The sequence below is a fragment of the Mytilus edulis genome, chromosome 12 (assembly GCF_963676685.1).
Source record: "Mytilus edulis chromosome 12, xbMytEdul2.2, whole genome shotgun sequence".
Taxonomy (NCBI): Eukaryota; Metazoa; Mollusca; class Bivalvia; order Mytilida; family Mytilidae; genus Mytilus; species Mytilus edulis.
Genome location: NC_092355.1, coordinates 12738006 through 12754282, shown reverse-complemented (window position 1 = coordinate 12754282; position 16277 = coordinate 12738006). Strand labels below are relative to the sequence as shown.

General features: G+C 30.3%; 1 protein-coding gene and 1 long non-coding RNA gene across 2 annotated transcripts; one reads left to right on the top strand and one right to left on the bottom strand.

Moving 5' to 3' along the window:
• Positions 1-94: 94 nt before the first annotated feature.
• LOC139499434 (tumor necrosis factor-inducible gene 6 protein-like) lies at positions 95-5036 on the bottom strand. The gene is made up of 6 exons (XM_071288111.1): positions 4880-5036; positions 4131-4238; positions 3789-3899; positions 3031-3203; positions 1773-1948; positions 95-397 (listed from the first exon to the last, which is right to left on the bottom strand). Coding segments are annotated over exons 1-6 (633 nt in total). The 5' UTR covers positions 4944-5036; the 3' UTR covers positions 95-396.
• An 8644-nt stretch (positions 5037-13680) lies between these two features.
• On the top strand, positions 13681-16031 carry LOC139497154 (uncharacterized). The gene is made up of 3 exons (XR_011657694.1): positions 13681-13847; positions 15574-15633; positions 15897-16031. It is a non-coding gene; the product is annotated as an uncharacterized lncRNA (long non-coding RNA).
• Positions 16032-16277: the final 246 nt, after the last annotated feature.

Sequence of the window (16277 nt, the reverse complement as noted above, 5' to 3'; positions counted from 1 at the left end):
GAGGTTTAAAATGTTAGGGGCGCCCAACCCTCCCCAAAACCTAACAAATTTGTGTAACAGTACAACATAAGAACGAACTATAACAACATGAACAAGCAGTTGAAAATGGTTTAATTCATCAGATGTATACAAGTAGAATTACATGTAACAAAAACATAAAGTAGACGAGGCTTGGTACTTGTACATCACAACAACAACAACAAAACACAAAGTATAGATCTGAGAGTACTTGCAGTTACTGACAGCTAGTTCAAAGTCAATAATAACTAATTAAATGATTCATGCATCTAAGACTAACATAGCTGGTTTTAAACGTATTTTATGGAGTGTTTGTTTCATAAGTTTCTATAAGCTGTATTTCCACTTAGTCATGTACATGTAAGTGCAGGTCTGTCTTCTGAAACAAAAATTAAAACAAATAATATGAAATAAAATACGTTTACATGTTTACTTCATTCATCAGCTTGAAATGATAAACATGTCCATTCTCAACTGTTTGGATTGCAAAACAAAATACTGCTAGAAATTTGAAAACCACATGTTTTACCAAAAGTATTATATTTTTTGAAATATCAGATGACTTAAGGGTGTCTTTACATGAGAATTGACCTTTTGACTGATATTCTAAATGAAGAGGCATTATTCAGTTGAATAAAAAAAATCCTAACTAGATTTACAGGTTTTATAATTTTTTTATCTCCACACTTCTACCTCAAACTCTTGCTTACTGCCGAGTAAATATAACAGATTATAAAGGATAACTAATAACTTTACTCATGCAAGCAAAATATGTTATTTATATATCAAATTACAAGCGCCTAAATGCGTTTTTTAAATACGTATGTGCATATCAGTATTTTAAAAAAAATACATTTTCACAAATTACATATGTGATGGGATCGGTACTATATTATGTTTCCCCTCAGTTTACCCATCGATTGGCCATGGTGCTGATACCTTTTTGGTAATCCATGCAAATATTATGTTGACTGTGATCTTGTCATGTGGTCAAAGAGTTCAAAGAAATTTGGAATTAGAAGAAAAATGCCGAAGAAATATTCCTTTAATAATGCTTAACAATTTGGATAATAGCTTGAGAAAACATTTTAAATTTAATTACAAAAACAATGTTCGTAAATGATTTATATTTCATTAATCGAACTTGTACTGATTGTAGCTGGTTAATTTAATAGTTCACTTGTGGTTGCGACATGTCAATTGTGGATTTGACGGTAAATACACAAAAGGCAGTCAAAGAAAAAATAGGGATGAAAACTAATTGATGAATTATAAGGTTCAACCATATTGTTATAGGTTTTTCAAATAATCGGTATGTTAACTAGGTCGCTGAAACATAATTTGTACATTAACGACTTTTGGTTTATATTCAATTAATACAAAAAAGTCTATAAAAGCTGTTTATCCTAAAGTAATATTGTTGGTATGCAGGTGTGTTTATGTTTTGATAGTAGTATAGTGAAATTGATGAATAAGAATAATTTAAGTACAATCTATAATGTAATGCCAACCTTCCGGTTTCCCGTTACTGTGCTTCTTTTGAAATATTAACCTGTCAAAACCCTCCTGTTAGATTATTGCTACTTAGTTTTTTGTGTTGTGTTTCATAAACAGTTGTTTGTTCACTGTCTCTTTTAATACTCATGTTTTTATTGATTTCAGCATTGTTTCTGCCACAATATCATGTTCTGTTTTACTTAACTCTAAATTATCATTAACTAAATAAGTTGTGGTTAGATGTCAGACGCACTTACCAAAATGTTTTATAAGTTACTTGAAACCCAGGTTGGGTTTGTGTTTCGTCAGAATGGAGGTGAACGATAATTTTGTTAGAAGAAGGATTATCAGAAACATCAATTTCTGTTGGAGGATACGGCCCACCTCTATAAAGAAATGTCTCAAAGGTATCTTCAATTTCTCCGTTATATATCTTCAAAGAAACAAAAATGTATATGTATACTAGTGAACAAAATAAAAGATACAAAGCAATGCATTTCCATATATAATGAAATAGGATACACTGTAGCAAGGTAAATATTTGCCCACTTGGTCTTAAACTTAAAAAAAGTTTTACAAAAAAAAATGTATTTTCAACCAATAATTATATATTAGAACTTGGAAATTTAAGCATGGTCTGCTTAAAATTTGGAATGCCTTTCAAATATTTAAATACTTTTAAAATTTTCATCTACGATATGAAGTTACGACATTTGTCATAATTTTCCGCAAAATAGATTTAACCCCTGTGTTCAATTGTTTTCAATTTGCTCAGAATCTTTTTATCATATACATTTGCTATACAAATGAATGCTTTTCATTGGAAAAATCAGTTTTTTCTATTTACTATATATTATGATAAATTGGATTTCAAATTTGTATATTGTTTCTTTTGTTGAATAGTATATGTACATAAAACATTATATAATTATAACTATTCATATAGTATTTTAGTTAGAGTATTATTCTATTTGTAAAATATTACAAATGCAACTATCATAAATATTGATGTCGTTGTTTTTATAAAATATGAGTCAAATCAAATGAAGCTTGACATTCGATGACTTATAAAAACAAAAACACTAAATACCAAAATTCCTCTGTTTCATATTGTTCTGCAGTTGTTTTTGTTTTGTTTGTTGCTTTACGAATAATACAAAGTTGACCCCGTTTCCGATCTTTTGATAAAGTCAGTATATATGTGTTTGAATCGAATGATTTTAGTTGTTAAACCTATGATGGCATTTTATTTTGACTTGATATTTCACATTCACTCCATTATCAATGTTTGTTCATTAATTACATTTAGATAAGGGTTCACTTACATGTCGAAAAGAAAAATACTTTACTTGACAAATGTAGAAAATGGAGAAAAATAATCCAGAGGAAAACAATAATAGAACTTAAATTGTCCGCTTTACTTGCTTCAAAATCTGAAATCAAAGCATCAACTTTATTTGAAATTATGAGTTAAATTAAAACTAGAAAACATTAATGCATTTAGAATAGATATACCTGAAGAAAATCACCATCAAATGCTGTATGAAGGGTTGTGAAGTTCAGCATTACTCTATCACCATCCTCAACCGTGATGTTGAAATAACAATTTTGATTATTGCAATAATTTGATGGAAAATTTGGTGAAGTAAAACTTCCCATCGGTCCAGTGAAACTTCCACCACATGTATCTGGAAAGATCATAATTTAGATGTAACATAGTAATTACGAGCATTTAAAGAAAATGTGATTCAAAATAAATGTTATCTGCTTTCAAAAGACTAAATTTGCTCTTTTGTGTATTCTAAAGGGAAAAAAATGAGAAACATATATTCGTAGTTTGACTTAAACTGCCTTTTAGTACTTTTAAAATATGATTCATGAATAATAAACAAAAAACAAAATTTTACTATGATCGTAATTAATTTGCCATAAATTACGACTAGATGTCAAATCAGTCCGTTCAACAATTTTCGTAACCTTATGATATCTTTTCATGAAATATAATTAAGATTCAAAACAGTTGGAAATTAAAAAACAAAATAATTGTTATCTGATGGAAACTCCAAACGAATAGAAATTATTTTTTTACACATATTAATCATTTTCATATAAATAATTATCAATACAGATAGTTTATCTTAACCCCAAAAATGCTCCAAATAGTTATCAAAGGTATTTTTCATATTAAAAGATCAAAGGTATGAGTGTTACTTTTAGAATCATTATATATTTGTTTTTTGAGGTTATCATGTTATCATTAATTATGATCTTACCAGAACAGGGTTTACAACATGTATTATTACCGGAACACACTCCATTTATATCAATATACTCCTGGCCTGCAACGTCTGTATTACATGCGTCTTTACAGTTCAAGCAACCTACTTTATAAAAAAAAATAGTACAAATTTTTACTATAAGGCAAACAATCCTGTCCAACACTTATTCAAAAGAGAAAAAAACAAACTTACTTATAAAAAAAAATAATAGGAAATAAATTACAAAGGAAAATAATTCTACAAATAATGATAATATTTGAAACTTTGAGTACAGTTAATATGACAACGTTATAATAATTTTTATAGTCTACATGTATATCAAATATTATTACATACCATCTTTTTCATATCCGTTGTTTCTCCTGCATTTTTCCTTTCTTTCATACTTTCGAATCTTATTTCTAAATGCTTCTTTTCTTTCATTATGCACATTTCGTCTTCTTCCTTTAATTAGTATAAAATAATTGATAAATGTATTGATATCAAAATATAAGTGGGTAGATAAATTATTTATGCAGAAGAATTACTTGCTTGATTCTTTTGTTCTAAGAAAGTATAAATATATTATCAATGAAAATTATAAGATAGATATTTGTTTGGTGAATGTTTTCACTGTTTTGAATAATTACAATGTTTGATATATTTATCATGATCTATTATTCCAATGAGGTTAACAGTAACTGTTATAAACGTGTATACAGTTTACTCAATGAAAATAGTCTGATAGATAAAGAAATATCGCGCTTAATTTCTAGAAAAAAATTGAATACAATATACAGATTTTAAAACTAACTATAAAATTTTGTTAAAAAGACAGATATTAATTGAATAGATAACGACACTAGAACGATGAGCATTAAATGTCCGTGTATTTGTTGAGTTATTATTCACAAGGATTCTATAAAATTTTAAAATGGTTTTTAAACTATCTGTTATAAAACAAGGAAATGACCAAAAGGGGGTTAAATGACATATTTTGATGGTTCTTCAGGGATAAAATCAGGGAATGACGAATATCAGATTAAAGTCTGTTAATGCAAATAAGGTAAAAGAAAGGGAAAGCAATAACTAATGTTTCATCTTACCTTCCACATGATGAATCATCACCACGGCTGCAATAACAATGAAAAAGATAGCTACAATTTTCATCTTAGTAAAGCTTGGTTTGTCACTTGTTATGATAAGTGTTGTATGAACAACCAAATATATATATTGCCGGTTGCTCGCTTGTCGGATATCAAATGTAGTGTCTTCCACGTACACCATGACGTAGTATGCTATTTTAAGATTCAATACACTGAATATCGTAAAAACCTGTTCCTTATATTAACAATTCTAATGGGTTTTTATCTTTCGTTCATGTGAATTTTTTTTAAGATTACATACAAGGCAACATATTGCTTGACATTTCTATGTACACATAATCATTGTATTAGTAAAATGATGCAAAAATGTGTGATAATTAAAGAAACTATTTACTAATAAATTATGAATAAAGTGTTCTTGGATAATAGTTAAATGCACAGAATGAATTAATTATAAAATAAGTTGACTAAGAATTGAAAGTAAATAAAACAAAATTAAGAAACTTTAATTGTTTATAAAACAAGTGTTGACACAGAACCGTGTAGACAGTATGTTTGAATTTTTTACAGTGTTGTGACAAAAAAGTTTTTCCCTATAGTGTTCCCCTGATTTTGGGGAGGTTCGTGTTGCTTAGTATATAGTTTTCTATGTTGTGTCTTGTGTACTATTATGTGTCTATATTTTTTTATTTTTTTGTAGATATGACGTTGTCAGTTTATTTTTAATCTATGAGTTTTACTGTCCCTCTGGTATTTTTCGTCCCTCGTTTAAACTGCGTCCCACTGAACACAAAAGATATGCAGTGGCGGTTATTCAATATTTGGTTTTTATGTTCAAGACTATCATGGAGGGAACACTTTTTGTTCATGCTACATTGATTTCCAAATAGTTCTGTTACAATAAGTTCGACTATATTGCTTTTGTTACAATTAGTAAATGAACGCTACATGCTACCTTAGGAATAGATTACTTTAGCTGTATTTGGGATAACTTTGAGAAATTTTGGGCTTCAATGCTCTTCAACTTCGTACTTTATTTGGCCTTTGTAACTTTTTTGGATTCGAGCGACACTGATCAGTCTTTTGTAGACGAAACGCGCGTCTGAGTGTGTAGACAAAGGGAATATCTTTGGTTATCTTGCTTGCTGAACAGAAAAGTTACAGAATTGTTAGGTTATGTAAACTACCCTACTTTAAGAGTCGACTAGTCCGACAAATGACACATCTTTCTGTCTGTAGGACCAGGCTACTCCGAAAGGAGGGTAGTATACCTTACCTAACAATGACTTTACTGTTTAGCTAACAAGTAAGCTAACCAAAGATATTACCTTTGCCTACATACTTAATGGAATCGGCTGTAACTATTATTATTACACATTTGATTTGTATTCATAAAAATATTTAAATAAAGAAAAGTAGGACACATTGTTAACTTCCTCCCCCGTAATTCTTTATCAAAAATATTTATTTATTTTGGAATTTTGAAATGAAAAAGCTAAGAAATCTTAGTTTTGTTAGTGTTCTCTAGGTTATTTCGTCTTCATTCTCTGACATATTCTAGTCTACCCTTTCATAAAATAGTGATTTTTTTTGTAGTGTTCTATCGAACTTTCGAAAAAAAAACACCTGATAACCGTTCAGACAAAACAATTATGTTGAAAAAATCTTACAGATACAGCAAGTGATTCTTAATAGCTATAAGATACATTTTTCTTTTAAAATACAACTTTTAAATCTTACGGGAAACTATTCCAAGCTTAAAACGTTCACTGTAACCTCGCTCTAACTTATCCCCCCCCCCAAAAAAAAAACAACAACCCAAACAAACAAACCCGCAATACTATTGTCATTCTTATAGTCAGCACTAATTTGTTCACAAACAATTGTGTTTTAAGCTGTTAAAGACATATGATTTAAATGCTCAGAAAGTCCTTTGTTCTATATTTTTGCTCTCCATTTTTATGCAAAACCTTTTACATTTTTATTTTATGGGTTATTGTTGAAGGTCGTACGATGATGTATGGTTGTTAACACATACTTCCTTTGGTGTCTTATGGAAATTTGTCCATTGACAACAAACATACCACATCATCTACTTTATATAAGTATTGTATAAATTACAACGTATTTTGGTGATCTTGCAAAATGATCGTAATCCCGAAAATCGTAAACATATTTTCTTATCTTAAAAGGGGGCAAATAGCAATGAATAGGGTTCCATTAACAGGCCAATAAATAAGATTACAGTTAATTTAAAAAATAATAATAACAGTAAACAGATTCACAACAAGTCAATTTCAAGAAAGCAGACAACAATCAATTAGTCAATAACAGTACAGCATCAATGATCTTGAATATATGCCACTTTTAACTAAAATATAAAGGCACAGAACCAGGACATAGGAGCACAGAACCAGGACCGTTTTTCTTATCACCAGCACAGCGTCAGGACAATTCCATTTAACGAACTTGCACGACTTTTGCAATATAATATTGTTGTAATATACTTTGCATGGAACTTATGACGCATCAGAGAAAAATTAAGCAACAAAACAGTCGTTTTATTGCCCTTCTGATACAATGTAAACAACCCCACCAGCACAGAATCAGGACCAAATCACCAGCACAGAACGTTCTCTCGCAGGACAACCATACCCACCGTGTACCATTCACAATTAAATCTTTTGACAATTCAATTCTCATTCGCAATATTCACTTAAATACTCGTGATCATAAATATTTAATGGGTACCTACATGTATAGCTACTAATTCTCATTAATCTCTAATGGGTACTTAAAAAATGTACTAATTTTCATTAAACATGTTAAACCCTAATCATTAAATGGATAAGTACTATATATAGTTAGTTCTCATTTAATCATGTTAATCCATAATGGTTACCTTCTAATTCTCATTAATCCCTAATCATGCTAATCATGCGCATGCAAATGGATACCTACTATCCTAAATATAAACTCTTATTCCACATTGATAAAATTTTAGTAAGTTTTTCTATATGAATGGGATTTTGAATAAATAAGCATATATATTCACCTTGCAAAACGTCGGGGGCTTTTACGTGCATAATTTTGTTAAAAAAAACATTATATGTACAATTGGTTTTGGTAAACATTACATTACATTTCTCCCAGAAAATGAAATAAAACAATTACTGTCTTTTGTTTCGGTAAATATGTGGTTTAATTGACTTTGAAAAACTGATAACCATGAAAATCAAAGTACTGAAGTACTGAACATCGGATGACCGCAGGTTCTTGTGGATGGTCAAAAGCGCATGTCACAGAAACAGATCACATCTCTATACCTGAAACTTGGGTTAATTTACAGAGATATTTTTGTTCTGATAGAAGTTCGTGCTTGGATGATGAATAAATGACAGGAAATTCAGCCTCATTGTAATAACTATTATATTGCAGTGCAAGAAATCAGTATACCTTGGACTATTATACTTATATAATAATATTCGTAGAGAATACACTGGTTTGTTGTTATATATATTATTGATATTACGATTGCATGTATATATAATTTTCATCTATTTGTATATAATAATTCTATTCTACTATTATTATAGTGCAGTGCAAGTGCATGTTGGACACTCTTCTGTAAAAAAATCAAAGCCTTAAAGGCTGTAAAAGCAATTGCTGCCATGTTAATGTTTTGGGGACTTTTATTTTTCATCTACATATATAAGAATTAAACCTGACAGGACATGGTTGTCTAGTGAAAAGCAAGAAGGTTTTGACTTTATATCAATAAAAGACTTAAGTAGGAACTCATTTTTAATATGTTTTATATTTCACAAGGAGACAACAAGTTTACCAGGCTAAAGTTGGGGGTAATTATGGATTATCCCCTGGTAGTGTTTGTAACTGGGCAATAATTACTTTTATTTATTTAATTTTAACAATTTTCATAATTAATTTAAATTAACCATTCAGTTAAAACATTTCACCTTTCGAGACGCTAATGTTGAAAAATGGGACAGAAATAGAATAACTTACAAGACATAAACATGAAAAAAATAAATATATATTTCAGCTTACTAAAAATATTTTCATAGTGTTACTTTGACATCATTTCTTAAAACTAAGTCCCACACATAATTGTTCATTTGATATGTGTCATCCTCATGCGATACGAGAAGTTTTCATGTCGCTAAATAGTCTTCTTGTCGCTTAATTTATTCTTCTTGTCCGTTCTTGACTCTTCTTGTCGCTAAAATTCTTCTTGTCCTTATTAGTGAGACCGCTATTTTTAGATTACAGGTGGTCATTTACACTACACGTATAACCTGTGTAGTGATTTTTATTTTACGATAAATTTATGAATGAACGATAATTTTATGAATGAACAACCTGGCCCGAAGGGCCAACTGAGCTTTTCCCATCACTTTGCGTCCGTCGTCCGTCGTCCGTCGTCGTCCTGCGTCCGTCGTCGTTAACTTTTACAAAAATCTTCTCCTCTGAAACTACTAGGCCAAATTTAATCAAACTTGGCCACAATCATCATTGTGGTATCTAGTTTTAAAAATGTGTCCGGTGAAGCAATAATGTTCAGCAAAGTAAGATTTACAAATAAGTCAACATGACTGAAATGGTCAGTTGACCCCTTAAGGAGTTATTGCCCTTTATAGTCAATTTTTAACCATTTTTCGTAAATCTTAGTAATCTTTTACAAAAATCTTCTCCTCTGAAAAAACTTGGCCACAATCGTCTTTGGGGTATGTAGTTTAAAAAATGTGTCCGGTGACCCGGCCATCCAACCAAGATGGCCGCCACGGCTAAATATAGAACATAGGGGTAAAATGCAGTTTTTGGCTTATAACTCAAAAATCAAAGCATTTAGAGTAAATCTGACAAAGTAAAATTGTTTTGAATGTCAAGATCTACCTGCCCTGAAATTTTCAGATGGATCCGACAACCGGTTGTTGGGTTGCTGCCTCTGAATTGGTAATTTTAAGGAAATTTTGACGTTTTTTGTTATTATCTTGAATATAATTATAGATAGAGATAAACTGTAAACAGCAATAATGTACAGCAAAGTAAGACCTAAAAATAAGTCAACATGACCAAAATGGTCAGTTGACCCCCTAAGGAGTTATTGTCCTTTATAGTCAATTTTTAACAATTTTCATAAAATTTGTAAATTTTTACTAACCTTTTCCACTGAAACTACTGGGCCAAGATCATTATAGATAGAGATAATTGTAAGCAGCAAGAATGTTCAGTAAAGTAAGATGTACAAACACATCACCATCACCAAAACACAATTTTGTCATGAATCCATCTGCTTCCTTTGTTTAATATTCACATATACCAAGGTGAGCGACACAGGCTCTTTAGAGCCTTTAGTTAGTGTTTGGTACTGGTCTGATATTGAAGATGGAAAAATGAATCTAGCACCGTTTAAGGGAAATACATTTAAGTAAAAACAAGAATAACGAAATCAGATGCTAATTCAAACGGAAAGTCAGCAATATGACAGTTATTATTCATTCGTGTTATGTGTTGGAGCTTTTGCTTTTGCGATTTGATTTGGACTTTCCGTTTTGAATTTTCCTCGGGGATCAGTATTTTGTGATTTTACTTTTCCCTCAGCAAATAGGAAAATCAAAAGCTCAAACACATAAAACGAATGGACAACAACAAATTTAATTTTATATTACAGGATTCACCTCTTTGCAGCTGACTAGAAAAATATTATCTTTCGATGAAACCTCTTACAAATGGAAATATGATTAAGGTTTTAATGAATTGATTCTTACTGTGTTAAAATTTCATGGTATTTACTAGTCTTTTGGATTTCTGAATTCTGAATTCTGAATACTACATACATTATACCATGCGTATCGAGTTAGAACAATTATAATATTTATGTTAATTATTGGTTGGAACTCTACTGATGATATACTGTAGCTACCAATTTACGTGGTTTGAAGAAAACTCACATATTCGTGGATACTCAATTTCTTTGTTTTAGCAAAGTCTGCATTCATTCCTTTAGAATTTTGTCATTCGTTGAAATTTAAATTCGTAGTTCCTCTGAACCCACGAAATCCACGAAAATTGGTATTCAACGAATAATAATAAATTGACAGTAACTGTCAAGTTTATTAATTTCAGCTCTTTATAAAACGTATGATAACATATTCTTAAAATACTAATTTCTTAAAGATTTATTTCAATTATTCTACCTCTTCTTTTTTTGTATGAATTAATGCATCAAAGAATGTATAAGTGTATGAACAAATCTTTACGCAAATGTCGTCGTCAAACGAAATAAGATAAATAAAGTATAAAGTAAAAACATCAAAAACTCATCAAAGATAAAACGTTAAACATTTTGCACACTTGATAAACATTTAAACAAAATGGATTCATATGCTGTAACATTAGACTAAGTTCAGGTCAGTAGTTTTGTATCCCGATGAGTCTTTTGAAGAACGAATGTTTATCAAGTGTGCAAAATATTTAGCGTTTTATCTTTAATGAGTTTTTTTTTTTTTTACTTTATACTTAATTTATATAATTTGGTTTGAAAACAAACTTTGCGTAAAGATTCGTTTACATATGTATACATCCTTTGATTAAATGATTAAGAAATTAACTTTTATACATACAGATTGCGCGAAATGTTGTTATACATTTTATGAAGATTCGAAATTTAGAAAATTAAGAGTTATATCATCAGTAGGTCCGAGTAAACAGTTATCGTCCTTTGATTTTGAAAAAACAAATTGGGTCATGAATTTGAAAGTCAAGTAGTGATTTGGTCCAACTAAATAAGGTTAAAATACGTTTTTGGGATGCTGTCAAAAGATTTCAAGACGCACTTGACATAAAATTTGCCATACGTTTTCTATAGTTTTAATATAATTTGTCCAAAAGATGTCAAACACACTGAACAAATATAATCGGAAAGCTCAGGTGGGATTTTTTTTAATTTTCTTTTATTGTCTAAAGGAAATGCACCACGAAATAACTATGGTCTCGGACCAGTAGAGTTCCGACAAATAATCAACACAACATATTCAAATTATTCTTACTTAATACGCATCGTATAAGGTAGGTAGTATTCAGAATTCAAAAGACTAGTAAATACAATGGAATTTTAACGAAGTTAGAAACAACGTATTGAAAACATGAATGATCATATTTCCATTTCGTAATACGATACCAGGATTATAATTTAATACGACAGACGCGCGTTTCGTCTACTTAAGACTCATCAGTGACGCTAAGATCAAGAAATGTTTGATCGAAACATAATTGTCCTTCTATACAGCTCTAAAGAGGTGCATATTACAATATGAATTCAAATATAACATTTTATTGTTGTTGTCCATTCGGTTGATGTGTTTGAGCTTTTGATTTTGCCATCGCTTAGGGAAATCTAAAATCACAAAAATATTGATCTCTGAGGAAAATTCAAAACGGGAAGTACTAATCAAACTGCAAAACCAAAAGTTCCAACACATAAAACGAATGAATAATAACTGTTATATTTCTGACTTTCCGTTTACAATTTCATCTAATTTCGGTATTCTTGTTAAATAAAATATATTTCCCTTAAAAGGGGCTAGATTCATTTTCTATTTTATGAATGCAACTTTACAATTCAAATGGATGAAGTAGATGCATAACTATAGGTTAACATACTGACAAATAATTATTTTGTTAAAGGTGACAACATCATCAAGTGATCTTTGTGCATAGGACCTAAGAAATCAGAGCAAGGCCGTCTGTCGTCTTCCCATATAGTTTAACATAATTATCATTAAGCCGATGAAATACACGTAAGGGTTTTATGTTGAAAAACAAAAAGGAGTAATAACTTTCCGTTTTGTATAGATGATCTGTCAAGGTAGGACTTGGCTGAAAGGAAATTTTCAATGCTTTTGAAACTGATTTTTACATTTCATTCGTATGCTATGATTTTACTGCTCTTAATCTGTTAAAGAATAAGGAAGGGTTAAGCATTGACATTTAAAAACGAGATTATAACACGACTTTAGTTTTTTCCGGGGAACAAAATAATAACAGAAAAACAATAGGAAACAAAACACTGTAGATATCTTAAGACTGAGCAACTAAAACCCCACCACAAACTTGGGGTCATCACAGGTGTTCCGAAAAGTTTAGCAGATCCTGCTCCATACGTGGCGCCCGTCATGTTGCTCATACTAGTACTAACCCGGTAATCAGCCTGTTTTGGTAGGTCACATTCGGGGGAAAAACGGACGGTATTGAAATGACGATATTTGAATATATCAAAAGAAACTTCCTTTTATGGTTTAAATATGTCAAAAAAAAGGTTTTTTTTAGTTTTTGTCACTTCAACAATGTTTAAGCGATTTTGATTTTCAAGTACATAATTTCTTGTCAATTCTTGAGCAAAACAAAGTAAATACTAAATTCTAGTTAAATATGTTAAAATAAAAGAAGTATTTTCAATTCAAAAACGTCGATCCAGACATATGTATGACGTGAAAAAACCTTTAATGTTAATGTTGAGTCTAATTAGATCCTGGTCGTACAAAAATGAATATTGCAACAGAAATAATAAAAATCTATTCAACTGCCACATTTTCTTATGTTAGTCTTTAAGGGATATGCTTTTTCTTTTTCTTTCAAATAATGATAGTTTGAATAGTGACTTAAAACTGATCAAAGTATACGTAGGCGGTGTTTTATCCGAATGAGTTAATGTATAACAATCGTTCACCACATGTTAGCTATTTTTGTTTTGTAAAAGTGTTTACGTCAAGTTGTGACAGCTCGTGCACATTGGTTTACTATATAACTACAATGTTGATGGTAGCTTGAGTATTCACTACTACAACATTACTAACCAGTATTGCGTTATCGTGAAACAAGAGCAAAATGAATGCACTATTAGTCTTAATACTTTGCACGTTGTTGGTAGCTAATCACTCAGTTGAAGGTAAGAATTCTGATTATTATTATTTTTCTGCAACAATTGTTTTTGAAATTTCAATGGTTATATCAACACTATACAAAACCATGTAAATGATGAAGTTTAAAATTGAACTCACCTGTTACAAAGCAGCGTCCGTATTAAATTCTTGTCTGAAATTTGACAAATGACATGAAATTTGTAAAAAAAAAGCATAACAAAATTGTCAGAGTAAAATTTCATCTTGTGGTATCGTATGGACGTACATATGTCTACGCATTTTTCTTTGAATTTCAAATGTCTTGGTTTGAGAGTTTACCTATGAAAAAAAGTAAATTTACAAAAATACTCCAAGGAAAATTCAAAACGGTAAGTTCCGAATCAAATGGCAAAATTAAATGACAAAACACATCAAACGAATGGACAACAATTGTCATATTCCTGACTTGGTGTAAAGGCATTTTCAAATGTAAAAAATGGTGGATTGAACCTGGTTTTATAGGCTAAACCTCTCTCTAGTATGCCAGTCGCATCACATCCTATTATATTTACAATGATGCGTGAAGAAAACATAAATAATACGTAAAATTGTCAAAATAATAGTGTTATTTTCAAAAAATACTTCCTTGCAGTCTTAGTTTTCACAACCTGAAAATTGAATGGTTTGCATCGTTTGCATTTTTTTTTTTTTTTTTATTATTTATCATAGTAGATAATTTTCTTTATTTCTCTTCGAATTTATAATCAATGAAATTTGGTTGATTTACTCCTTCAAAATCAAAATCAGTACAATTTGCAAACAATAACATACCTTAAATTAACTATTTTTAGTCATTAGGTCGCTGTCTGATTGACTTATATATCTATTATGGCTATTTGTTTTGTTCAATCATCGTTGTCAATATAATGGAATTTAATTCGACTGCAGTGAGAGGTTTAGCTAGCTTTTAAACCAGGTTTATTGTACTTTTTTATATCAAAATATCGGTATCAAGTCAGGCACATGACAGTTATTATCTATTCGCTTGAAGTGTTCGAGCTTTTGATTTTGCCATTTGATTAGGGGCTCCCCGTTTTGAATTTTCCTTGGAATTCAGTATATTTGTGACTTTACTTTTCATTATTTTGAGTCAATATGTCGCTGCCTAATTGATGTGTATCGCTTTTTTTCTCTTCGTCATTTGCTTTATCGTTTAATGTATTGCATTTATAAAAAGGAATTGAAATTATTTTTTAACCTGTTACCTTTTGATGGCTATTATTCGTTTGTTTCTCTGTCCTATATTTTCTCCCATTTATCTGTTTATTTATTTTAATCATGTCGTGTAATGTTGTCATGTTAATGTTATAATTAACACTGCCATTAAAGTGGGAGGTTTGGCATGCCACAAAACCAGGTTCAACCCACCATTTTTTCATAAAATGCCTTGTACCAAGTCAGGAAAATGGCCATTGTTACATTATAGTTCGTTTCTGTGTGTGTTATGTTTCGGTGTTGTGTCTCTGTTGTGTCGTAGTTCTCTTATATTTGATACGTTTCCCTCAGTTTTAGTTTGTAACCCGGATTTGTTTTTTCTCTATCGATTTATGAATTTTGAACAGCGGTATACTACTGTTGCCTTTATTTATACTTGTTTGTCTTTATAACTATTTTGATACTAGCGTCACTAAAAAGTCATATGTAGACAAAACGCGTATCAAATTATAAGCCTTGTACCTTTGATAACTAATTATGTTTATCAACATCTTTCAGGAAAAAGGAAATTGTTTCATCATTCAAAATCCTGCTCTCGTGGAAGTCATTCTGGAGCAGGTATGTAACAAAACAGTTTACATTTTGTTTAGATGATTATTAAAAGCATATCAACACATGAGATTCGTTCCAAAATAAAATCCAATTCTTACACATGTACATGTATACGTAAACTTGAGTGATGTAGATTTTTATCCGACTTAGCTTCAATCTAATTGAGTCATTGCGAAAATAGATTGATCAGGTATAAAGAAATGTACGGTAAAATATTTAATGCATAATAAGTTGTTTTAATGTACCAGCTTCATTTCTGTTTATTTTAGATAAAACAACAACATCATCTACCCCAATGTCTACCGGAAGTGAACCGAGTATGACTATAATACCAGTATCAGTACCAGTACAAGTTCCTTGGTAGATACATCATTGGATTCCACTGAATGTTGATTGCAATAAAAATAATCAATTAATAGTTGATGCAGCAAACATAACCATTTCTTATTTAATCAAATATACCTGTACTTGGCAAAACTTTCAGGAATGTTGGCACTCAATGCTCTATAAATTTATACTTTATTTGGCATTTTTAACTTTGTTTGATTCGAACGTCTTTTGTAAACGAAGCACGCGGAGGGTGTAAATATCAGATTTCAATTCATGTATCTATGATAAGTAAAAAATCATGTTGAAAGCAATTCCAATAA